General features: G+C 46.4%; 1 protein-coding gene and 2 pseudogenes across 1 annotated transcript; 2 read left to right on the top strand and 1 right to left on the bottom strand.

The window, feature by feature from the left end:
• Nucleotides 1-731: 731 nt before the first annotated feature.
• Nucleotides 732-5368, top strand: LOC116936235. Its single transcript, XM_045177487.1, has 7 exons — nt 732-859; nt 930-1159; nt 1325-1681; nt 1745-1822; nt 1886-2443; nt 4501-4690; nt 4874-5368. Exons 5-7 carry the CDS (start codon nt 2394-2396, stop codon nt 5351-5353), a joined length of 720 nt encoding a protein of 239 aa, XP_045033422.1. The 5' UTR covers nt 732-859; nt 930-1159; nt 1325-1681; nt 1745-1822; nt 1886-2393; the 3' UTR covers nt 5354-5368.
• LOC116936239 lies at nt 1016-1643 on the bottom strand (annotated as a pseudogene).
• Nucleotides 5369-11811: 6443 nt separating the features above from the next.
• LOC123474371 lies at nt 11812-16048 on the top strand (annotated as a pseudogene).
• Nucleotides 16049-25416: the final 9368 nt, after the last annotated feature.

The raw sequence follows: 25416 nt of genomic DNA, 5'->3' as shown, positions 1-25416 counted from the left end.
TAGAGTGCGACCTTTTGGTTTAAAAGGTCCTTTTGAATTTACTTGCTCGTTTTTCTCTTTTGAAATTAACTTTTCGCAAGTCTCTTGAATTAATTCTCTCATCGTCTTCATCAAATCTGCTTGCTGGTCTGGGTAGACCACTGACAGGTTTGGTAACTGCTCCTGAGGCTTCTGCGGCTCAGCTGTCGTATCCTTCCATCCTCGTGTGTCTGACATGAGTGATGCTTCTGTATAGGATTTTGCTAGTGCCAAAAATTCTTCGCATGTCTTGGGCTTCAGCGGATAAATTTTTCTGAAAAGTGTCGGGCGAAGTCCTCTAAAAAGATGCTCCAATCGGTGCGTTTCTGACATATTTGGGTCAACCAGTCTGCAAAGATTGAGAATTTCGTAGTAGTACCTAATGGTTGGCTCGTCCACTCCTTGGGTCCTACTTCTGAGTCTGGTCTCTTGAAAAAGACCGTAATTATCTGGTTGAAATTCTTTCAAAAACACCGAACGTAGACCGGGTACTGCGGCCACAGCCGCATTTCCTTCAGCAGCTGCCTGTGCTGCTGTGTCTTCCCAGTCATTCGGGAGTCTTGCGCACAGGAACCAATTTCTTGCAGTATCATCCAAGTACATACTGAAATTATTTCTTTTGTCAGCATTTCTCCAACCATTGTGGGTAGAGATTGTTTCGTAGCGCTCTAACCATTGACGAGCTGGAGCTGGAGCTGCAGAACGTCAGTATTGTTTTATATCCTAAAATGTCTGTACATCTTTCATTTTGGAAGGCTAATGTGTTCCTTGTAGATTGCAGGCAAAGCTTGTATTGTTGCAAGTATTATGTTGCCGATCTTCACTTAAAGTAATCAAATTGGTAAACCATTTATTAATTATTTTCACACAACAAACATACAATTTAACCTTTGTGTATACAACATTTACAGATCCAATCATCATCAGTATTAGTTGGGAAGTCACCAATACACATTCGATGGAACCATTCCCCACACCGGTCACACTCGATGTACTCTCACTGCTCGGAGGGTAATTGGTACGCTGTTTTGCGGCAATTACAAAACACCTCTTCAGTTTTTACCGTCTCGCGAGATCGCTTGCGACGACTGATGGTAGACGGAAACGATGTTAGTTTTCCGGACGTCATACACTCGTTCAGGTGATGACGCAACCGTTTTGGATCGTACAAGATTCCTGTAGGGTCTTCCCCATTTGCTAAACTGGTAGCGAAGGCGATGGCGAAGACCCCGCAGTCGTAGCTATTGTTTTGTCTTTGACATTGTTTGACGATATATGTCATCTTTTTCTCATCTGTTTTCAAAAGACTGTACATGCAGCTTAGGACATGTTTGTCGTGCCAGGCACTTCCCGCCAAACTGTCATACACATTTACGTGTTCCGGTTGGACGAATCCTTTGGCCACCAGCACCCACTTGTCACGGCCATCATGAATAAACTGCATCCATTTATCCTCCGTCGCCTTTGGATATTCAAGAGTTCCTCCAATGGTTCAGTCCGCCGATCATAGGATGTTGTTGCTTCAGGATTTCTTGGGCTCTGTTTACGTATCCCGAACAGAGCTTGTTGGTTTTAGTGAGAGGCTCGATCTTGTCGAGAAACAACATTGGCCTAACTCGACTACGTTTCGGAGCGCATGTAGACAACTTCGGCATCTATTAAGGTAATGTATGAATTGAGGGAAATATCGGCTAAAACTTAGTCACGTTTTTAATTACCTCAACAGTTATGACTTCTAGGCTTGTTGTGGGCAACGGGGAAGAAGAAACCATTCGAATCATAGCTAACTCCATCACCTATTAAAGTAAAATACGAATTGAATTAATTAAAAGCAGAAAATTCATCACGTTTGTTTTTACCTCTGTAGGTTACGTACCAGCAACGTAGTAGCTTGTTGGCATACCAGGCTTTGCGTCTATGTGCATGAGTAACCCGGGCGACTATATCGTCTGCAAACATTTTCACAATAACACCTAGGTCGTTTCACGTGTTTCTAGCAAGAGGGAAGTTCCCAGTCATGATGGTGAACAGAAGAGGGCTGAGCACAGCGCCTTGCGGGACTCCAATGGAGATGGATTTTTCATCGGATAGTGTACCATCAAGGACGACTCTAACTTTCCGCTGGATTAGAAAGTTCATTAGCCATTCGAGGATGTGGCCGGTTATCCGCGCTTTGCTGAGTTTGAATAGTAGACCGGTCACCCACACTAGGTCGTACGCCTTCTTGATGTCCAGAAAGAGGCAATAAGTTTCCTTCTTCTCATTGAAGCCTAATGTGACTGCATTTTCTAGATCCCATAAATGGTCTTGAGTGGAGCAGCCTTTCCGAAAACCTGCTTGGCCTACTAGGAGTAGGTTGTAGTACTCGAGATGCCATGCCAATCTGTTCTTTAGGATACGTTCGAAGCGCTTCCCGAGACATGAGGTAATAGAAATTGGTCTATAAGAATCGAGATCTTCAGGGTCTTTTCCTTTTTTAATTAGTGGGATGACGTTAGAAGTCTTCCAATCATCCGAACATAACCCATTCACTAATAATAAGTTGAAAAGGTGTAGTAGATGACTCCTATTTGATGCGTCCATGTTGGATATCATTTTGTTGTTGATTAGGTCCGGGCCTGTCGCATTGCTTTTAGAGGTGTTCATGACTGCGATGAACTCATCTTCGGTGATTGGCTCGTTGAGAGGGTTTCTTAACTCCTTGATGGCTTCTGGGACAACTTTCATTAGCGCTCTGGAGACAGTATCCCTTTGGTTTCTTTCGTTGCAGGCATGTGTAGTGAGGTGGTGGAGGAACCTGTCAGCTAGAGCTTTCTTCATTTCCGTTGGCGGTATCAAAGGGGGAGATGGTACTTTGGTCCATTAATGGAAATTGTTGCATTTGACGCCTAATAAATATTTTGCAAACCCCCAGACTTTTTTCGTGTTACTGGACTCGTTGACATCCTTGACAAGTTTCTCCCATGATTGGTTTTGGGCATTACGCGTAGTTCATTTCAGGTGAGCATCCATTTTATTTAGGTTCTGTTTGTTGGCCGGCGATGGAAAGGCAATCCATTTTCCGTATGCCCGACGGCATTCAGCGGCTGCCTTGCTGCACTCCGTATTCCACCATGGTCTGCGTTTTTCTTGCTTGGGAGACCGTTGTGCATTTGGTGAGAAGTAGGTTTTGCTTACATTTAATATAACATTCTTCAAAATTTCATTGTTAGAGTTTTTAAAATTGTCGGATGTTAGAGTGTTGTTTATGGACTTGTTCCATACCTTCCATTTGCTGTCTTTGAGTGCCCAAATTTTGCTATTGTGAACGGTTAGGCGTGGAAGTGTGAGTGATATGAACACTGGGATATAATCACTGTTCCAAAATGGGCCGGTTCCAACATACTGAGGAAGGCCAAGATCTGATGTGGTAAAGGTAAGGTCTATAGTTGACCCGATGCTAGACCTAGGACATCTCCTTGTTGCCAAGTTTTGCGGGGTAGCCAGCATCCAATTGGGGTCTTCGCAAAGGAAGTCAAATATTGCTCTGCCACCTTGGTTTTCATCGGGCAGAGTGGTCCAAAGTCGATGGTGTGCGTTGAAATCACCGCAGACGATAGAAGGCCCGGAGCATTGATTGAATATATTTGCTATTAGTTCAGTGTTGTAGTTGTTACCATTTGGACAATATACCGAGAGAACTGATACTTCCCTTCTGAACAAGTTGCTAACGTGGATGCCTAATACTTGAATGTTATGATCCAGGGTTAGATCAGGTAGTGGTGAGTACTGAATATGGTCTTTTAAAAGGATGGTGACACCCCCATAGCCATCCGACCGGTTTTTACAGATGAGAGTGTAAGATGATAGTTTTCGGCGCATGTTCATTTTATCAGTTTCATTCCAATGAGTTTCACACAGTATGACGATTTGCGGGTTGTGACAACCTAATGCTGCATACCTGGTTATTTGCGTATGACGAAGCAGCAACTACGCCACCCTCACCTCACGCCAGTTAGAGAGGCGGCGGGGGCTGAATACCTGCCAGGGTAGTTGCGCAAGGTACGTGAGAGAAGCCCTACCGTGTAAAACGTGCTCGTCTTGACTAAAAAAAACGTGTTCGTTACGTTGATTCCCGCATTCTCTGAAACTCGGCGCAACATTTGGTGGCAGCGGCGAGATCCAGAAAAAGGAAAAACCAGTGCTTTACGTAGAGAGTCGCTTACGTTCCTTCGTTTTTAGCAAAACCAGTGCCTCTCTTGTCGTGGAAAAGTTACGATCGGCCGGAAAAGGGTGTCCTTTCCTCCCTCAAGACCGCCGCCAAGACAAGTGGTCGCCATATTCGATTCAAATTACGCGTTCCCTCGTTATTCGTATCGGTCTGAATCGGCTGCATTAAAACGCATCTATATTCCGTTTTCGCGTGTCCGCTTACGTTTCTTGACGACACGTTCGTCCCAACGTCGCGAAACTGCCTCGCCGGAGGAATAGTAAAATAAGTAGAGCCGTTCGAGCCGCGGTCCAAGAAGAAGCAAGAGAAAAGGTTCGAATCGAAACGGAAATTTTGGCTTCAGAAAGCCAAAAGAAGAAGCGTGAAGAGAGAGACGCCAAGACACGCGAGGCAAAAAGAGTTTGTCGGGAGCCAAGCCCTATGGCCGACGAAGACGATTTCGTCCTACAACTAGCCATCGAGGTATTCGACCGAGTGTGTGACGCTCCACTCGACTAATCTACGTGTCTCTTTTGTTACGTGGCAAGAGTCTGGTCCTAGGCTTAGGCTGGTTGGTCCGTCCTCCCCATCGAACGAAATTTACATTGGATGAGTCGGGGCTGCCGGTGTTCGTCCGGTGGGTGCTTTAATTGCGTTTGTGTTCAGGCTAGACGCTTTTGTCAAAAACAGTGTAACTGCATTAACGAGACGTGCAACAATCAAGAAAGTGACCGCTTCCAAGACCCCTACGGAGCAAGAATGGATCTTGACACTCTCAATGCTGCCCTGACGGCACTTGGGGCCAACCAACAACAACAACAACAGCAGCAGCAGCAACAACGAACCGTCCTGCCATCCCTAGCAGCCAGACTATTAGCCGCTCCCGTTCCAGCACCCTTACCACCCGCTGCTCCAGGAACAAATGTGGTCCATTCACCAGCTCGGGTACTAGTGGATCCCGAAGAAAGGTATTCTGGGTCGACCGGAGAGTCGGTGAACGACTGGCTTCAACTTGTAAATCGGAAGGCCCTGGCAGAAAACTGGGGAAACGGAGATAAACGGCGGGTGGCCATCAGCTCTCTGTTTGTTAAGGCACCAACGTGGAAAGAAGAAATAGGGAATAACATCTTGGATTGGGACGACTAGTTGCAAGCATTTGCGAGGGTCCGCCTAACCGAGGGTCCGTGGTAAGCACTGGTGGAGGCCCGGCGACAACTACCGAACGAGCCCATACGTTCTAGATAAAGTAAAATTCTGCCGACGTCGGTCTACCCCGCTCAATGATGTAGAGCTTATACCCTACTTAATCCGTGGACTGCTTCATCCGGCCCATGTATCAGTATGATGGGGAACCCACCGGCTACCGTTAACGATTTCCTGATCGAAATTCGTCGGCTAGAGACCATTAGCGAGGCTGTGGCCACCTCACCGGAAACCATGACACGTTCACAGGTGGCACAAGACAAAGAAAAAAACGAGACCGCGGCCACAGAGTCCATGGCACGACGGTTGAGTCCCTGACCAATCAGGTGGCTCTCTTGACCCGAATGGTAAATCGGCCGCCGTCACCCGGCACCGATAGACAAGGAACGAAACATGTAACTTTCGAACGTCAACCCCCGAGCCCTAGAAACGAAGTGCAATGTTATAATTGCCAGAACTTCGGACATATTTCTCGAGACTGTCCTCAGCATAACCCGCGTTGGCCAAAACAAGATGGTTCGGGAAACGGATCAGTCGGTCCTTCGGGGAAAGACCGACAATGAATGTTTTCGTCCCCACAGCCGCAACGTCAGTAAGTAGCCCATTCGTCCACGCGGATGTTTTTCGTATTGGCGGCCTCAAAGCTATAGTATTCTATTACTCTAGTATATATATATATAGTATTCTATTATATATAGTATTCTTTTACTCTGGTAAAACTGTAGGAAAAAAAACAAAGGGTTTCTAAGAATTCGGCAACTCTGGTTGATGCCGCAAAAAAGGAATTTCCATATTTTCGTTTTTTAACCTACTTTAAAATCGTTGAATAAAAAGAAAAAAATCTGAAAATTAGGCTGCAGGTAGAACTAACGTAGCTCTTTTTTTAAGCCCTTTTGCGTCTTCGTAGCCCTAGCTGTTTGTTTAAAAAAAAAAACCAAAGTGACCTTATTTGCATAAGGTCTTCTCGGCTTTCTAAAGACTTTTTCATCGAATTTTCACCCACCCTTCCCATTAAAATAAAATTCTGGAAAAAATTAGGCGTCAAAAACCATGCATGATCATGAAAAACGTCACTACCATATTTTACAAACACTGAAATCGAGAGAATCTTTTACTCCTGCCATTTGTAATAATGAACTAGTTTAAATAAACCATTATTAGAAAAGATTTCAACCTTTATAGTCCTTTTTATGAAAACCATTTCAAATTTCGTGCGCTCTGGCAGCGGCTAAAACGGCCTCAGTTACACAAATAATTGATCACGTCAAACTGAAACAAATCATGTCTTAATTATTTCTAAAATTTAGGTTATTGTTTGAACTTTTAGAAAATGTATAGCTCGGTTCAATTATTTTGTTTAGTCATAGAAGGAAATCAATTCTTGTGCAAGACTAGCAGCGCCACAATTCAATTTCCCATAAGAAAATAAAAATTAGCTGTTATTGTTCCGATTTTATTACACCCAAAAGGTGACAGGTACCAAAATTTTAGTAGTTTTTGGACACAAAAACGAGCGGCGGGAACGAACCAATGATCAAAAAAAATTTTATTTTTCAGGATAACATCTATACCGACATACAATAAAAATAGCCCGGCTGATTTAAAAAAAATAAAATAAAAAATTCGACCCACCCTACTGTATATAAAATTCCGAGTCTCAGGTCCGGGTCGAAACCTCTGGATCTTCCCCACCGCGAGAGCCGCAGAAATAACCGGCGGATGGCTCACCCCCAACTGTGTAGTAGAGTCAACAAATGGAGTCGTCCGAATCCCCGTTGTAAACACGTCCACATCAGCTCTTAGTTGGAGGAAGTTTAGGGGACTTCTCAAAGTGGTTCCAATAGAAGACGACGAAGTCAATTCCCTAGAAAAGTCGGCAGATCCTTCCGGCCTCTTAGGAAGTATACAACTACAAAGGGATTCGCACATAAAATCCCCGGATAATCTAAAGAACGTTGTGGTCGACTCCGACCTTAGCTCGGACGAGAGAGTGAAACTGATGAGACTACTCTACGCTCATCGACGCTTCCTATCGTTGCAGAAGGGAGAGACGAAACTGGCTGAACACTTTATAGAAACAGGCGACGAGCGACCCATTAGCTGCACGCCTTACCGGGTGTCAATGGCTGAACGCCAATTAATAAACGAGCAGGTTCAAAAGATGCTCCAAGAGGGCATCATCCAACGGTCGAACAGCCCCTGGAGCTCGCCGATGGTTCTCGTGAGAAAAAGGTCCGACGAAAATAGATTTTGTGTGGACTATAGGCAGCTCAACGCGGTAACGGAGCGTGGCGTATACCCGCTCCCACGGATCGAAGACGTACTTGGGCTGCTGACCGGCGAGAAATATTTCAGCTCTCCAGATCTCGAAAGCGGATTCTGGCAGATGCATGTGGCTGAGCCGCACCGACCTAAAACGGCATTCGTCACCCCTGACGGGTTGTTTGAATTTCGCCGATTACCGTTCGGATTATGCGGATCTCCGCCCAGTTTTCAACGCCTAATGGATACGGTCTTAGACGGTCTGAAATGGACAGAATGCCTGTGTTTCATGGACGGTATTCTACTATTTGGCTTTACATTTTACGAGCATCTAGAACGGCTGGACAAAGTGCTAGCCGCCATCAACAAAGCCGGCCTCGTTATGAACGCGAAAAAATTCCTGTTCGGGGCAAAAAAATTGTCCACTTGGGCCACATAGTCAGTCAAGAGGGCGTTAGTCCCGATCCCACGAAGTTAACGGCAATTATGGCCTTTCCTCGGCCTATTAACGTGACACAGTTAAGGGCCTTCCTCGGCCTTACGGCCTATTATCGAAGTTTTTTCCGTGGGTTTTCCGAGACCACACGACCGTTACACTGCTTGTTTAAAAAAACGCCGACGTGAAAAACTATTGGACAGCTCTTCATGACGCCGTGATGCAAGAACTAAAGGAAAAGATAAAGACCGTTCCCGTATTGGTATGCGATGATGGAACCTCCCAGATCGAATTACACACGGACGCAAGTGTCAAGGGTATAGGAGCCGTACTGCTCTTAAAATCGAGAGAAAATAGTAAACCTATTACCTTCATCAGCCGAAAACTAAGTTCGTCCGAAGAAAAATACCACACTAACGAGTTAGAATGCTTCGCCTTAGTGTGGTCACTGAACAAGCTTCGACATTTCTTATATGGGCGACCCGTAACCGTGAAAACCGACAGCAACGTTCTGTGTTGGTTGCTCAAAATAAAGGATGTAAACGGCAAGTTTGCTCGGTGGATCATGACCCTCCAGGAGTATCTCCTGGACGTACAACACGTCAGAGGGACGACTAACGTAGTAGCCGACGCTCTGTCCCGGGCACCTGTTGGGCCAGCCGAAGAGACTGACCCAGTCGAACCCTTACTGGCGGCCATACAACCGGAAGAATACACACCTCAAGACATTGGGCTGTTACAACACGCAGACGAAGACGTAAGGCAGCAAATCCTAGCTGTGCAAGGGTTAAAAGACGGCCGGTCTGTTCCTTCCTCTTCCGACTTTGTCCTATACAAAGGAGTATTGTAAAAAAAAATCAGAAAAGAGGACACCCTCAACTTCTGGTAGTACCGTCCATCTTACGAAAAGAAATCGTGGTGGAATGTCATGATGCGGCGGACGGAGGCCATCATGGTTTCGAAAAAACAATCGATAGGGTAGGCCAGCGCTTCTGGTGGAAGGGAATGTCAGCGTCTTTTAGAAATTACGTCCGTTCCTGCCTTTTTTGTCAAACTTACAAACCTCGAATGGGGCTTCGGGCAGGGAAACTTCGCCCAATTCCACCTCCAAAGACTATGTTTCACACGCTAGGCATCGATCATTTGGGTCCGTTTCAATCGTCATCTGAAGGAAAGCAGCACCTAATAGTCTGCATTGATTATCTTTCAAGGTGGATCGAAGCGGAACCCGTCGTCAGTACTGGGGTGGAAGAGGTAAAGGCATTCCTGGAGAAGGTAGTTTTCCTCCACCATGGGTCACCATTCCGGATTATAAGTAATAAAGGGTCCTGCTTCACATCTCTAGTATTCGCCAAATTTTTCAAAGAGTGGAGGATCCGCCATGTACTGGCCTCAGCGGAACATCCCGAAACCAACGGACTGGTCGAAAAAATGAATGGATCTATAACGTCTACGCTAGCAGCCTACGTCAACTTTGCCCACACAGATTGGGACAAGAAAATAACAAGGGTGGTTTTTTCCATCAACACTGCCAAACAATCGTCAACTGATATCAGTCCGTTCGAATTGGTGTATGGAAGAACAGCCGTCATGGCTGTCGAATCTGCCTTCCCTTGGCCGCCGGGTGAACACTTGTCTCATGACGTCCGTATCCAAGCGGTAACGCGTTGGCGGAAAACGGCCCGTATACTAGTATTAAGCCGCCAACGCAAAATGAAAAAGAACATTGATCTCTAACGAAGACCCGATCCACTTTTTCATCCAGGCGAGCTAGTTTTAATAGCGAGACGACCAAAAGCCAAAGGGAAAACCAAAAAGTTCATACCCCGCTTCATTGGACCTTATCAAGTCTATAGGAGGGTTTCACCCACTTGCTATTCAGTGGAGGATCTGCCATGCAATACTTTCCACGTCGAGAGACGGATTGGCTTCCCAGTGACGACGACAACGAATACGAAGATGCGACGAAAAACGGCGAGGATCCACGAGATCCAAACATAAACGAAGAAACACAAGCTACAGCGGCGAGAAGGTGCAAGACCGGAGTCAAGCTTGGCAGCAGTGTCGGAGTCGTTCGTACAGCCTGAACTCACAGTGTCGAGAGCCGGAAGAATAATCCGCCCGAACAGAAACGAAGCATTCATTTATTATTAGAAGAGGGACCTTAACCGCTACAAGAAGTGCTTTCCTTGTTTTGGGCCCAATTCTCTGGTCCAGTTCTTAATGGCGGCCTCATTTCACTTCGTTTGGTTTTTACGTTCTCTTTTCTTTTTTTCTCTCTCTCTCTTTCTTTTGTTCTGTTTTGTTGTAATGGTCTTTTTTTCTCTGTTTGTCTCAATTTTCCGTTCATCACATCATTAGTTCCGACAGAAATCGATCTGTCAAAGATCAGGAGATCTTGATGTTTTCAGGAAGGGCCGAATGCTGCATACCTGGTTATTTGCGTATGACGAAGCGGCAACTACGCCACCCTCACCTCACGCTCGTTAAGGAGGCGACGGGGGCTGAATACCGGCCAGGGTAGTTGGGCACGGGACGTGAGAGAAGCCCTACCGTGTAAAACGTGCTCGTCTTGACTGAAATAAACGTATTCGTTACCTTGATTCCCGCATTCTCTGAAACTCGGCGCAACACTAAGTACTGCAGAAAAAGGTCTTTTTTAATGCCTTTTAGCCCATTTGCATACTAGTGGATGATGTCAGTGTCGGAAGTCATGGGGAAGTTTTTGGTGTTTTCGGAGGCGCAGTTACGATTTGATTTGTGGCAGAGGCGTCGGTCGAGAGTAATGCAGGTGAGGTCGTTGTAGTTTCCTGTTGTTGGCGAACGAGTCGGCAAATTTCTTCAATGTGGGGGATATTAGGAGTCAGTTTTACCATTGCAGGGACAATCGCGTCCAGCGAAGTTTTCAAGTTTTCATACAACTTCGCAGTGGAAGAGATTTTTTCTTGCATCTTATTCGAGAGATCTAGCGGAGTATACGCGACAAACTGATTTTTTAGGGATTTCACTTCACTTTCGCACTGTAGATTGGACACTTCGTGTCGAAGGGCTTCGATCTTGGATTCGATGAGATCGGGCGGAGAAATGCCAGTAGGAGAGGCGCAATGATTAGACGGGAGTTGATTCGTGGACCGTGTTGTGATAGGCTCATGAGTTTGTTCAAGATTTTTTCTTTTTGAGGTTGAAGTTAAGAACCTCTTTAGCTTGATAAAAAGATAAATTCTCTGCCTGAACGAAGTTTAGAATTTGTTGTTTGTTGCGATAGACTGGGCACGATTTATCGTCAGATGTATGCCTGTCACTGTTGCAATTTCAGCAACACTTCGGGGCGAAACATGTGTTTGTGGCATCCTGTGTGCAGAGTTGCCGTGATCGAACTCAATTTTTGATCGAGATCAAACTCAAACTAAAAAATTGATCGATCACTTAACTCATTTAAGAATGAGTTTGATCACGATCAAACTAAAAAAATTTTATCGAACTCAAACTCAATTTTGCAATCAATATTTCTTACCGCACGCCATCTAGTGATAGTAAATATAATGCCAAGAATAAGTGCCAAGAATGTTACTATTTAAGTCGTGCACTAGTGAAACTGTCAACGTTTTTTGAAAAGTACTGTCAGATTAGTTTCATAAATTTCCTTATTGTATTTATATTTTTCAATTACAGTATTGTAAAGTGAAGCTGTGTAACCATAACTATGTCAGGGCTGTCTGATAATGAAGATTTTGGTGATGAGAATCCATCTCCAAATACGAATCATGTATCGCAACCCAATGCTAGGTAACAATTTCTTATCTAACTATCAAATGTATTGTGTGTGATTAATTTTTTGTTTTTATTTATGTAGCAGCACTGTAATTCCTTTAAAGAAACTGGTTCTACCTGCAGAATTCTTCACCTGTGTAATAGAGGAAGTGCCTGGCAAAAATGCCAGTCTATATCGGTGTCTATATCCTGACTGCGTCCCAAAAAAGAAAAGGGATGGTTCTGAAAAACCACTTGTGGTGCCTCATTCTTAACGATACAATGCCAAAAGGCATTTCTTGGTGGGTGGTATTTTCTTACATATATTTTATATATATATTCTTGCATGTCAGACTCACACGATAACTTTTCATAATACCCTTCCAGAATCATGATCCCAATCAGGAGCCTGGACATCTTAAACTTTGGAAAGATGCTGTAAAACATCTGTATAATCCCTGAGAGATTTTCCTTGGGAAAGATTTAAGGCTATCCCGTGGTTATGGGCCCCAAAATGTTTATTGTTTCCCCAGGGGTTCCAGCCGGGTTTTGATTGGTTGTCAATTGGAGGGAATTATCGCGTGTAAACTGGGGAACTTTTCGTTTTTATTTATTTTTTATTCGATTTGCCGTATTAAACTACGTGTCTGGGCAAATTTTCAGGTCTGTTGGTGTTTTTCTTCATTTTTTATATTTATTTATTCGGTCGAAATTCAAATTTTTGAGGTTCCCGCCGGTTGTTGATTGGCTGCAAAATTGGGGGGAATTATCGCGTGTAAACCGGGGAACTTTTCGTTTTCATTTATTTCTCATTCGATTCGCCGTATTAAACTACGTGTCTGAGCAGAATTTCAAATCTGTTTGTGTTTGTGTTCATTTTATATATTTATTTATTCGGTCGAAATTCAAATTTTTGAGGTTCCCGCCGGTTTGTGAATGGCTGCAAAATTGGGGGGAATTATCGCGTGTAAACTGGGGAACTTTTCGTTTTCATTTATTTCTTATTCGATTCGCCATATTAAACTACGTGTCTGAACAGAATTTCAAATCTGTTGGTGTTTGTGTTCATTTTATAACTTTTATTTTGTGTTTGACTGTTTGTTTACAAATATCGTAGGCGGCTGTCGTTTGTCATTTTTTCTCGATGCTGTCATGCAGAGAAATGTGACTTTTAGATTTCGGATAAACTTTTCTACTAATTTACACTATGATTTTATTTTCCTAGGTAAAATTCTATTGTAACAGATTCACTGGGTTTAAGGGATGTATTCAGTCATAGACAGCTTACACGACACACACACACAGCATTATACAGTAACAGCACTGACAGCACTAACAACTAGTCTGAATCACTACATTGGACTGCCCCTCTGGCCGGTCATAGACGGGCTTTTGAGTCCTCTGACATCCGGCCAGAGTGGCAAAGTCCATTGACATCGCACATTTGCATCTCCTAGCATCCGGTGCTAAGCGACAAAGTACATTGGCGCTACATCCCCCCTCCTACCTACTGACATGGGTTCCCTAAACTGGATAACAAACCCCACAAGGCATAACAAATAGAGTCCCCTATGTTTTCTACTTTAACATTTGGTAAAACTTATCTGGGTTAAACGACAATATTCACGCGACTGCATTTGGCCCGGGCTGGCCTTGATCCTCTTCTCCGGGCTCCCGCACCTCCCTCAGTTCTTGAATCTGGCGCTGTAGGTCTTGCACCTTGTCAAGGCCTACTGCCCTGACTGCCAGTTTCTCGCGCTCTCTACGCGCATCCTCATACCCCCTCTCATAGGCTGTTTTTACGGCATCCGCGTGAAGTCTCGCCTCCTCCAGGAATTCTTCACACGATTTAATGCCCAACACGTAAAGCCTCTCGTAGAGAACCGGGCTCAATCCCCTGAAAAGGTGGTCTATGCGCACCTCTTCGGTCATGTCTGGCTGAACCATGCGACACATGTCCATAACATCATGGTAGTATTCCGTGATGTCTTCCTCCTTTCCTTGAACCCGCATGCGCAGCTTCCTTTCCGTCTGCCGCTTCAGGTTTACCGCCACGAACTGCTTCAGGAAAAGCGTCTTGAGCCCACGCACCTCTCTGTAGTGCGCTGGCTCGTCGTCAGTTCCGGCTACTTGGACATCCCGGTCCTCCCAGTGCTCCGGGCGTGCGTTTCTCGCCTCAAGGCCTACAATCCATTTGTAGGCAGCACCCTCGCGCGAAACATCAATAGCCCTTGCAAGATCGTTATTCGACCAACGATTATGGCGACCAATCCTTTCGAACCGGTCTATCCACTCCATTGCGTTTTTCTTTGGCGTGCCCCGGAACTTTTCCGGCTCCTTGTAGTGGAACATTGGGCGTTCCGCCATGTCTTCCTCCTCTTCTAAAAACGGGTCCCACTCGAGTTCAGGATCTTCCAGAGACTGTCGGCTTGGCGATCCTCCTACGCTGAATCCGCCGCGTCCCTGTCTCACCGTTGCCGCTTCCTGTGGAGTACTAAACGCTCTAGGCCGTAGGCCTTCGCGCAGGCTTCTTCTTTCCAAGCCCACCCCTCGCTGCTCGTCGTTCCTCGCTTCCAACGGCTGTCCGCTGTCGCTACCCGACGATCTGTTGATGACCCCGGAGGTATCGGCTTCCACGCTAACTATGCGTTTCCTGTCGGCAGCGCCTTCCGCCCACGCCGACCCCTGCCACACCTCTCGGTTTCCAGTCACCGACCCCTGCGTTCCGAGCGAATTTGGGTCGTATGACTTCCTCCGCTGCTCGTCGATCCTTTCCTGGACACTGGAGACTGACACCTGCGGGATAAGCGACTCGCGGTCGTCGAACTCCGCCTGACGCGTGCGTGATCCCTGATCACGATCGACGACCCGCACTTCCTGCCGCTTCTCGTTACCCGCCCCGGTACGTGCGTTAACCCTTCCTTCGTTCCCTACCTCACGAGCCCCCTCGTGCTGCTTACGTGCAGCTACGGACTCGTATGTCCCTTCCGTCACAGTACCCCCTGCTTCCGGATTCCCAGAATCCTGGCAGCTCTGTGCGTCCTCGAATTCCTCGCCCCGTGGCTCGGAATCAGACTGGAATTGTGACGGATCTGGAACCTCCCGCGGTAGGGAAACTTCCCTGGACAACCACGTACCTTTCTGTCCCAAAGTGAGGTCACTCACTTCTCCAGGAGGGCCTCTCGAACGGCCCTTTGACCGAGCTGAAGCAGCGCTTGCTGCCTGCAATCCTGTTGAAGATCGTGCTAGAGGTGTTGCCGCCCTCAAACCCGAGTAATAGGTCTGAATCTCCTTGGCGGCCTCTTCAGCTGCTCGTCTACGGCTCCTTTCCCCAGCGTCTATTATCACACCTCTCCCGTGTGACATTCACACGAGGATCCGCTGCGATCCCACTTCCCAAATACACGCTCTCCCAGACCGTTGCTGTGGTCTCGTGCCCGGCAATAAATTGCCGAGTTCGATTTCCAGAGACCCCTCACAGCGAACGCCTACCTGAGTTAAAACGTGTACCTGATCAGTGAACAACGCAGTAGCATCTCCACCATATAACAGATTCACTGGGTTTAAGGGATGTATTCAGTCATAGACAGCTTACACGACACACACACACAGCATTATACAGTAACAGCACTGGGAGCACTAACAACTAGTCTGAATCACTACATTGGACTGCCCCTCTGGCCGGTCATAGACGGGCTTTTGAGTCCTCTGACATCCGGCCAGAGTGGCAAAGTCCATTGACATCGCACATTTGCATCTCCTAGCATCCGGTGCTAAGCGACAAAGTACATTGGCGCTACACTATTATGGACTGCCTTTTGCTGGTTGCCTTTAATTATGTGTTTTCTAATATGAAATTGAACTTTGCATGTCATGTAAGTTTATCTTGACCTAGATTTTTATGGTTCGGCCAACGCAGCCCCACATAAATCTCGAAGGCTGACACCCAGTGGCGTTTTCAACAAGTCTCAACAACACACCTATTTCAGTAAATAGACGTGCCATAATTACACAAGAAGATCTTGATAGTTGGGTGTTGGTAATTAATTCATTTCATTTAGACTATTTAATGTATTTCTTTCATAAATGTTGATATTTCTTTTTAGAATTTCGTCGTTGTTGACGTCTTACCAATTTTTACCGTCGAGTAACCTGGTTTCAAACAACTAGTTAATTGTATGGCCCCGAATCTAGTTTGATACGGACGAACGTTTTTTACAAACAGACTGGAGACTATATACAATGAAAGAAGGTTACAGCTGATTGCTTGAAAAGATATCAAATTACCGACAAACATTTTGAAATGTTACTTTTTTTTAAAGTTAACAACCAAATGCTTAATAATTGGTAAAATCAATAAATGGTTGAAAGAGTTAATCAATTATTTGTGTGTCGAATTAATTTTTTTTGCTTGTTCGATCTTGTTCCCCATTAGCGCCAACCCGAGTGGTCGCAAGGGGAAGAATACTTGATTTTGCGGACAAAACCGATTTGCGATCCTTGAGGGTTAGCTGTTTGAAACACGTGGCTTGGGCTGGGAAGGTGATGATAACAGGTAAAAGGAGTGTTGACACTGGGGCCTGACATGAGCTACTAGAGGAGGAAATATTTTGGCTTTTAAATCTTTTATATGGACCAGTGTGATGCTTTGATGAATTTTTAGAGGTATCCATTGTCGGACAATAAACGTGATGGGGGCGTAGCACAGAACTACGAGAAAAGAGACGAGAAGGGTTTAAAATGAGGGGGAAAACCAAGGATTTTTTTTTTTTTTTTACTTATGACTTTGTAGGAGAGAAACTTTTGATACGATTATGCGCTAGCGAGATTCGAGGAGAAATGTCGAGCAGAATGCACTAGCACACCAAAAACACAGCAGACGCCCAGCCGTGGTAAACGGCACCTGGTGGAAAAAATGACAACTGACAGATCATTATTGTAACTTCAAGACGTCATTTCCCTTAATGTAGGAGTGATACTCCTCCTACAGAAGAACTGCTGTAAAGCAGAAAAGGAAGCAGGCGAGCGGGACACAGCTTTAAAAGGTAACAATTTGCATTTCTTTTTCCCAAGTAAGGTACGGTAAGATGTCTGACGTAGCATATGCGTTGCTTGGTCCCGAGCGGCCTGTGGTAAGTCCCCAACCGCACGGCAGTACGCATAATATGCGGGATCAGATAACGTGGCCTACGTCTTAAAAAAAAAAAAAGAAAAATTCCGTAAACCCCCTCCTACCATAGCCACTGGATAACCTTACGAAAACTGCTTCATTGCGAGGAGAGTAGAGTGGACGAATGCTAGGTAAGTATTAGGAGTAGGAACTCATTGTCGGGTTGGTGCAGTGGTTCGAGTGGAGCATGTGCATGTGGTGTTACAAAAAAATTCAGTAGCACTGGGGTTGTCAGTAGACCGCATTTCACGCGCCGCTCAATGGGTACCCCGACGTAATAAGAATACGTCAGCATGCAACTACCACTTGTGACTCCAAACCACGAACCAAGCAGACGGTCATAATAAGGGAAACTGAAACAAGATACAAGACGTGCATAGCACTATACCTTCGTGTAAATTAAATCTAGAATTGTGAAACAAAATGATAGTGAAAACGAGCCGCGTTCATCGGTGGCTATTGCAGGTGCGTGCGACGATCCGCTGCCGAGATTGGCGTGTATGTTTGTAAACTTTTCTTTCGTTTTCTTGGAAAATGGAGCAGTGAGGCGCTGGTTAATTACTTGACCCCCCGCTGACCTTCTTTCTTTCTTGTATTTTTTATATATTTTAATCATGACGGGTTGGGCACCGTTCGATGCGTTGGCTCACGCTGATTCCGGCAGTATGAATGTCAGCGCTAGCAACGGTACCGTTCGGTAGTTATGATTTTTTTGCCCGTTCAGACCAATTCCCCGACTCCCACAAGTGCCTGGCTCGTCTATCCCATTGCGTCCAACCCCCATGGGATTTTTTCTATCCAAATATTTTTTCGGTCACGAATGATCACGAAACCGGTATCATTGAATGCGGCTCGTCGAGCTCGTTCCGATGGTGAAGGTCCCGCCGTGATCGGATACACCGTTCGGCCGCAAACGATTTTTAAAGCTCGAAAAATGATGATGGTCCTCTACCTTCCAATTCTAGGAATTCGACGTCCAAAGTGCAGCCGCGTTCGGAATTAATTTTCAAAAATTCATAGCGGCTGAACGGTGCGTCGGATCACGAAAATTTTTCGACAGCTACGATCGCGTGATTGCGCTTTATCCAGCGGTATCCGATGAGGAGCCGTGCGACCGCTCCTTCCGGTAGCTGACTCGGCCGGTTTCGGCATGTCCGATTTTCACGCGGATTTTACGGTCCAGCTGCTCCTGCCCGGCTTAATTTGTCATTTTCCCATTCGTAGGGCGATCCGAGTTCACGCAGAAAAGTTATTCACGGTCAAACATGGAGACGAGCCGCTGAATTTTCAGCGGAAAAAGGCCCGTTTCCCGGAATTTTATAAACGGTTCTTAGGAATTTTGCCGCCTTTTTTCCGCCGAATTTCTCCGGAACCCGGTTTTGGTCTGGCTACAGCTCCTTTCCCTCCTCCTCCCTCCCCCTTGTCCCTCCCCCTTTCCTCCCCCTTATCTTTCCTCCTCTTTTTTTCGTCATGTATGCTTATTTTTCGGCATAAATCCTGTAATACCTTCGGTAATATTAAAATACTAAAGTATTTCAATATTTACACTCAGGGACAAGTTATGCGCGTTCGCGTATCGCCCTTCGGGAAGTATTTGTTAAGGGATCGTTAGTTAAGAAGCGCGTAGTGAATTCGCGGCCTAGTTAGACGCGTAAGAAAAGCGCATCTGGAAAAAGCGCCCAAAAGCTGTAAGATTTTTGGGGTCAAAAAGGTGTTTCTCTAGGGATTTGACGGGTTCGATATCGCCGAGCGGCTACCTGCTATTCTCGGGAAATCCCTTTTTATTTGTCGCACGATTTTTTGTCCGATTATTTTTTAAAAAATATGAATAAATAGAAGACATTCACGAGATCGTCCTCGTGTGATTCCCGTTTCGATGCGACTTCAGATAGTTGATCTAGGCTTTTTAAACTTTGGGTCGAACGTTTTTCTCGGAAACCGATTTCCGAGAATGCCAAGCCGAGATGCAGCGAGCTGGTCCCCACGGACCACGCTTGGCCGATTTTTTCCCGCTTTTAATTCGATATCAATTCAACCGCTGACCTGATTTCATTTTCGTTTGGGCCAAAGATCTTACATTTTCTTCAGCTACAGTCTCATCTGTTTAAAAAAATTCTGTTATCCTTACTTAAATTCCCGAAAAGCCCGATTTAAGTCGATAAATTTCGTTCCCTCGATTCCCGAATTTCGAAAATCTGTTCCGACCACCCACCGTTGAGCATCCAGATTTCTCTTGAAGTGGTGGTTCGTTTTTCGTTTAACCGTGAAATGGCCGAACGGGATCGAAAAACCAAACGACACAGCCTACCTCTGGCTCCGGAGAATTTCGACCTATTCTTGTGAAAAGGGACCTCAGTTTTCCGGCGATTCCGTCCCCTGAGAGCAAGCCGAAAAATCCAGACCACTGAAGCTCTTATTTAATTAATGCAGTTAAATTCGACAAATACCTTCGGTATTAATTTTTTTAAATAAAAAAAATTAATTTCCCTCAGGGATAATACTGCACAAACCCTATGAGATTGAGAGCTAGACGGATATGCGTGGCAGAACTAGCTTGTCGCGGAATGTTTAGATGGTCATATTTGCCGAGGTCTGAAATACAATTTTAACTGTCAACTAAAATATGAAGATGGAAAGGAAAATAGATCAATTGCAGACTTTGAGAGCCAAAGTGGAAACACTGATGGCGTGTTTCAATTCTTCTCTCTACCGTTTCAGTTTGGCAAGACTGGCCGGTTAGAAACATTAATTTCTATTTGTCTGCCGGTAGCACAGAAATGATGGCAATTATGGGCCAGAATAATAAGGGTCATAACGTTTAACGGCATAACGAAAATGGTATGGACCAGAACGTTCAGGGGCTACGCCTGTTCGATACAGCTTCCCACCATTTATATCTTATTCGTTCGACAAAAATGGACAAGTCAACGTTCAATTCTGATTAACAAGTCAAAAGACAACACAGAAAAGGTTAAAATAGTTACAAGGAAACCGGCAAGTGAAAAACGGTTATGGGCTTACGGGCCAAAAGCGTAGGGCCAAACTCAACAAGAGCCAGAACAACCAATATATATCCAATTGACTAACAACGAGTGAAATCTATCTGCTTTCCTACAGGTTTATGTACTGGGCAGGACTTGGCTATCCCCCCAATTCACAACAATGTCACATAGACGCAATTGTTCTGCTACCAATCAAAGAAAAAGCGATTTCAAGCGGCGTTCGCGTAACCAAGCTGTCAGGAACACAGGAATTGCAACACTCGTTCCTGCTGCGTGTGGCAATGCTGGGCAACAAACGCCTTCACGTCTGTTGAACTTGCAGCCGTCTTCTATTGAGACTCCTCCCGCACAATCGCATCAAGGTAAATACTCCAGCGGGAAAACTACAACCATGTAGGCTATCATATAACGAGTATCAAAGACATTTGTTTGAGGCAATTATCATTTCGTATCTCTCATATCCTTTTCATAGAGGAAGCATTGCCTGGACCTTCTTCTGCATTGCCAAACCAGTTTATCTCACGTGGCTCTCTGCAATCTACAACATGGCGAGAAGGACAAGAAGACGGCCTGTTTCAACCAGGTATTCTGCCCATGTATGATCACGATGTTCCTTCCTTCAAATTAGAGACTTCATCATTTTACAGGCCGTTCCCAATTGTTGCATACTGTACACACTGAAGTCGTAGTCCCTATGAGCCACGAAGCATCGTCCAACACGTCTCTCGGATATATCCTTCACCACCAACAGGAAATCAGTACCAATCCTACATTTCCTCTACTGCCAGAACCAATGGGTACACCTGCACACAATTCCCATTTTTTATAATACTAAAATACATACATTACTTGACTTATTATCACGAATAATTTTCATTCGCGTTAATAGGACATTCAGACGTACAACCGCTTCCTATGTTCCTGTCGTCTATGGGGAACCCGTCGTTTACAGGAAACCATCCATCACCATCCAGCGGGGCTGTCCAAAACCGGTTTTCCTCCACAGATGCCAATACCCAAGCGGCTGCATGGTTCAATTTCCCCATGCAGCGATTACAGACAACCCAAAGCGGCGTTGCGCATGTTGAGTCAACACTTCTTCCGACATTTAATACCGCGCCTGCATTTCAAGGTAATACAAACGGTTTCCATTTGCGTTTGCGGCGTTATTCTTCTGCTGTTACGATGTTAAATTGACTCATCACAGTCACAACTCCATTAGGACGGTCACAATCACAACAAATTCCTACGCCACAACTGAGTACCAACCAACCGCTTCCTTGGAACAATCAACCATTCTTATTCAACTTGCCCGTTCAAAGCCCGTTTTCCTCCACGCATGTCAATGCACGGCATGGTTCTTCCATGCTTCAACTGCAAACGAATCAGGATACTATTGCGCACATTAGGCCAACAACGTTTACACCATCCAATACCGCACGGGCATTGCAAGGTAACATAGTTCGTTCAATAAGAATGCTTTGCAATGTTTCTCCAATGTCACTATTCTTACCTCAAACTCTTTATCTACTTAGCAGGACGTTCAGAAATGCAAAGTAATCCTACACAACAGCTGCCGAATCTGAGAGGACGTTCAGCAGGACCATTGCACGGTATGCCGCTCTTGAGTTCGGAACAACCCTGTTCTAGGCTAAACCAGCCACCCGCATCCAACGAACCTGCCCGACATCCGTCTGTCCCCAAAGATACCGATGCTCAGGCGGAAGCATGGGTACGTTCTCCGATGTTCCAACCGCAAATACTTCACCGCACTGATGCTGTCCACGTTAGACCACCACCGCCTGCGTCATCCAGTACCGCACAGGCATTGAAAGGTAACATACTTAATTCCCATAAAAATATTCGTCTGCAATGTACTTTCATGCTATTTCTTAAACGCCACTATGCTTATCCCAAACTCGCATCTACGTACCAGGACTTTTACAACCGCAAACGCATCCTACACGACAGTCGTCGAATTTGAGAACACGCTCATCCGCACTACCGCATGGTATACCACTGCCTCATTCAGGACGGTCCTGTTACCGGCCGAACCAACCATCTGAATCCTGCGAATCTGGCGGACTTCCTCTTAACCTAAAGGATGCCAATGCCCAAGCGGAGGCATGGCTACGTTCTTCAATGTTCCAACCGCAAACTACCCAGCGTCCAGATGCTTGCCGTGTTAGGCCAGCTCCGCCTGTGACATCCAGCACCGCACCTTCATTCCAAAGTAACACGATCGACTTCCGTGAATGTCCCCTTCAAATTCCTTTACTGGCAATGACTCCATCTTTATCGAAAACTGTGTCGATGTGACAGGACAACCGACCAGACCATCACATGGTATGTCGATGCCGTCTTCAGGCCGACCCTATTCCCGGCTAACCCAACTACCTGCATCGAAAGACCCCACCCGACATCGGCTTACCCCCGAGGATGCCAATGCCCAGGCGAATGCATGGCTACGTTCCCCTGTATTCCAAACTCAAACAACCCAGCGCCCTACTGCCCACGTTGGACCAACACTAACTGCGCTATCCAAAACGGAGCTTGTATCGCAAGGTAACGCAATCAGTTTCCAAATGACATTTTTACATTCCAAATGTCTTATATTCCGGTTTGCAGGAGGCGAGGCACAGCCTTATCCGTTCGTTGCTGTACAGGACGCTGTGCCTTCAGATATCGCTGAAACATCTATATCCTATGGTACTTCTATTTCTTTTCATAACTTACCATTCCCGTCAATAAACTTTCACATCCACAGTGCATTCTGCATCGGCGCACACTGCCGGAGGAAAACGCGCCAGTCCTCAGGGGCCCTGCAGCATTTTTTAAGGTATCAAATATTACAGCCTCTCTGACGCTCATTCACTCATGTTTCCACGTCGCACCTCACATACACAAATTTGTATTTTTTTGTAAATCTATGCATACATATTTGAAAACGTCACGTTAATCAAGAAATCCAACTCGTTTCAAAATTTACAGTATGTACATCTGAACCACCGACACGACGACAGCCAGCTCAATCTTCTGATGAATCAATTACCTCACCTGCACAAGGTAATGCTTACAAAATAGCCTTGTATTTCACTTTATTCAGTATTATTACACGTGTTTGACTCCCTCGAATGCTTCCACATTTACAGATGGCATGTTTGGACCACCGAAGCGCCCACAGCCGGCTCACAGGTCCGGGGGATCACTAACCTCATCTAACTCGGGTAAGGGTTCCAAAATAACTTTGTGTTTAACTGTATTAATATCTAACCGACTTCATTCGTAAATACAAATCATGGGATTCGAGATAATAATAAAACTTATTCTTCCTGATTTGCAGACGGATGCGTGCAGCCATTAACACCGAGAGGCCCGTCACTTGCCGATATTCACGAGCCCACCATCCAGCAGCTTAAGCAGTTCGAACGCGATCCTGTCACCGCCCTCGTCTCCTTGGCAATCAGCTCTGGTCACAACCGCTTCCGGGCTGCTTTTCGCCTCTACAGCAATAGCAACACGCTGGACTTAGAGAACCCCGACACCCTACAGATCCTCCAAACGATTGCAGAAGAGATGGAAGCTGGATTTACAGATGACGGCAGAAATCCGCGCGCTCGGATTGTGAAAATATTCCAACACGCCGTTGATCTGAAAGGTCAACTATTCGGCTGCGCCAGTTGTGGTATCAGAACTTTCCATATGGGTACGGAGGAGTCGGTCCTTTACCACGACGTGGACATTCTGCAATTACCCAAACTTCAGCTTAGCCCTGACGAGGTCGGACGACTCACTTCCGTCCCTGTCGACTTCCGGCCCGCCATCAGCCACTTCCGCTCTACGACCGGTGCGTATTTCCATCTACACCCTGAATTCGTGACCGCTGCTAGGAATGAGACGTGCAACGTAACGAGTGAGACGGCCAAACTCTGCGCCGGCTGCTGGTACCACTTGGGCAAACGGCAGCCAACCAACCCGCCGCTCTCTATTGCAGCAGGCATTGACTTCGGGGTGCCCAGCCGGATCGGACTGCCTCCACTTCGTCTAGCCGAGCAGTACGTCATCGCTCGAGCCCGGCTTTATGCTTCAGTCATCAAGCTGACCGGGGCCACCAACGCACAAAGGCATTCCGCCAAGCAGGGCCACGTCATTGCCTTCCCACAGCCAGAATCCGCGGAACTCGTCGCGGAACAGGCTCGAGCTACAGGTGATACAGGGGAAGGGACCTACCCCCGTGCCGATGGCTTGCCCGCTTTCATTAGCATCGCCTTCATCGGTGCCAAGGCACAGTGGGATGCTCTGGTGCCCGACAGGTTCCGGCACATCCACGAGATGCACGTACGCACGGACGTCGTCTTCTCATGGCTCCGGGCGCTGAAACACTTGAACCACTTCTACACCAACATCACCATTGACGACACGCCCGAGATGGAAGTGATCCTGGAACACATAGCGGACGACCTGATCCAGCACGCCCGGATCGTTTCTGATGACGTCGGAATTGCCGTAGAACGGTTGGCCACCGCCGAACGAGAGCAGCCAATCGCTCCCATGCACGGACAAGGGCCAGAAGAGGACATAGAGCTACCACAGAGCGCTCAGCTGCCGGCCGTCTTCCTCGGCAAATCGGCCCACCCCACGAGCGACCGAGGTAGTCCTGCCGTGCAGGTGCTCCAGAGCCTCCGCGACACCCTTTCCAGCGGTCCGGCAACAGACAAAAGGAGCGACAGCAACGGTGGTGGCTATGGAGGTAACCTAATTATCTGATTATTGTTTTCCATACTGCACTTCTCTTCCGCTTTCCTTTCAGCACAATCTAATTTTTGCTTGACTTTTCAAACAGAAATCGGATCAGTTGCTGACCCAGAAACGCAACCCGACGTAGCAGAAGCGGAGACGAGTGCAGAGAGACACGAGCACGCTCGAATAGACATTCCAGATGTCCGACGTCACCGGCCCATGTCTGAGTTCAAAGGCAATGACCGGCTCCTATACTCCGCCTTCCCCTTTCTGTTCCTCCTGGGTTCCGGACTACGGAAGCCTGGTTCCGTACCCCACCGCGACTGCCGCCACATGCTTTTGCAGTTTACCTGCAACTTCGTGACCTGCCACCGGTTCCTTTTCTGCCTCTTCGACCAGCTGCAGCGGCACGCTTCAACACGAGCGGTAACCACCCGATTCAAGAACAACCCGGAATCGCTGGAGAAGCTCCAAGCTTGGGTGGCCGACCCCGCTTTCTTGCAAGACCTAGCCAGAGCGGCCCGAAACCCACAATCAAAGTCGGCCAGAGCCCTGGTAGCCAGGGTAACGCCACACATCAAGACCACCAGCAGCAACGTCCCGTACAGCACGGCCCAGAGAAAAGCTTCCATGCAGTATCTCTACG

This window comes from Daphnia magna, linkage group LG7 (genome assembly GCF_020631705.1).
Source record: "Daphnia magna isolate NIES linkage group LG7, ASM2063170v1.1, whole genome shotgun sequence".
NCBI lineage: Eukaryota > Metazoa > Arthropoda > Branchiopoda > Diplostraca > Daphniidae > Daphnia > Daphnia magna.
This window is presented reverse-complemented; position numbering and strand designations above follow the sequence as displayed.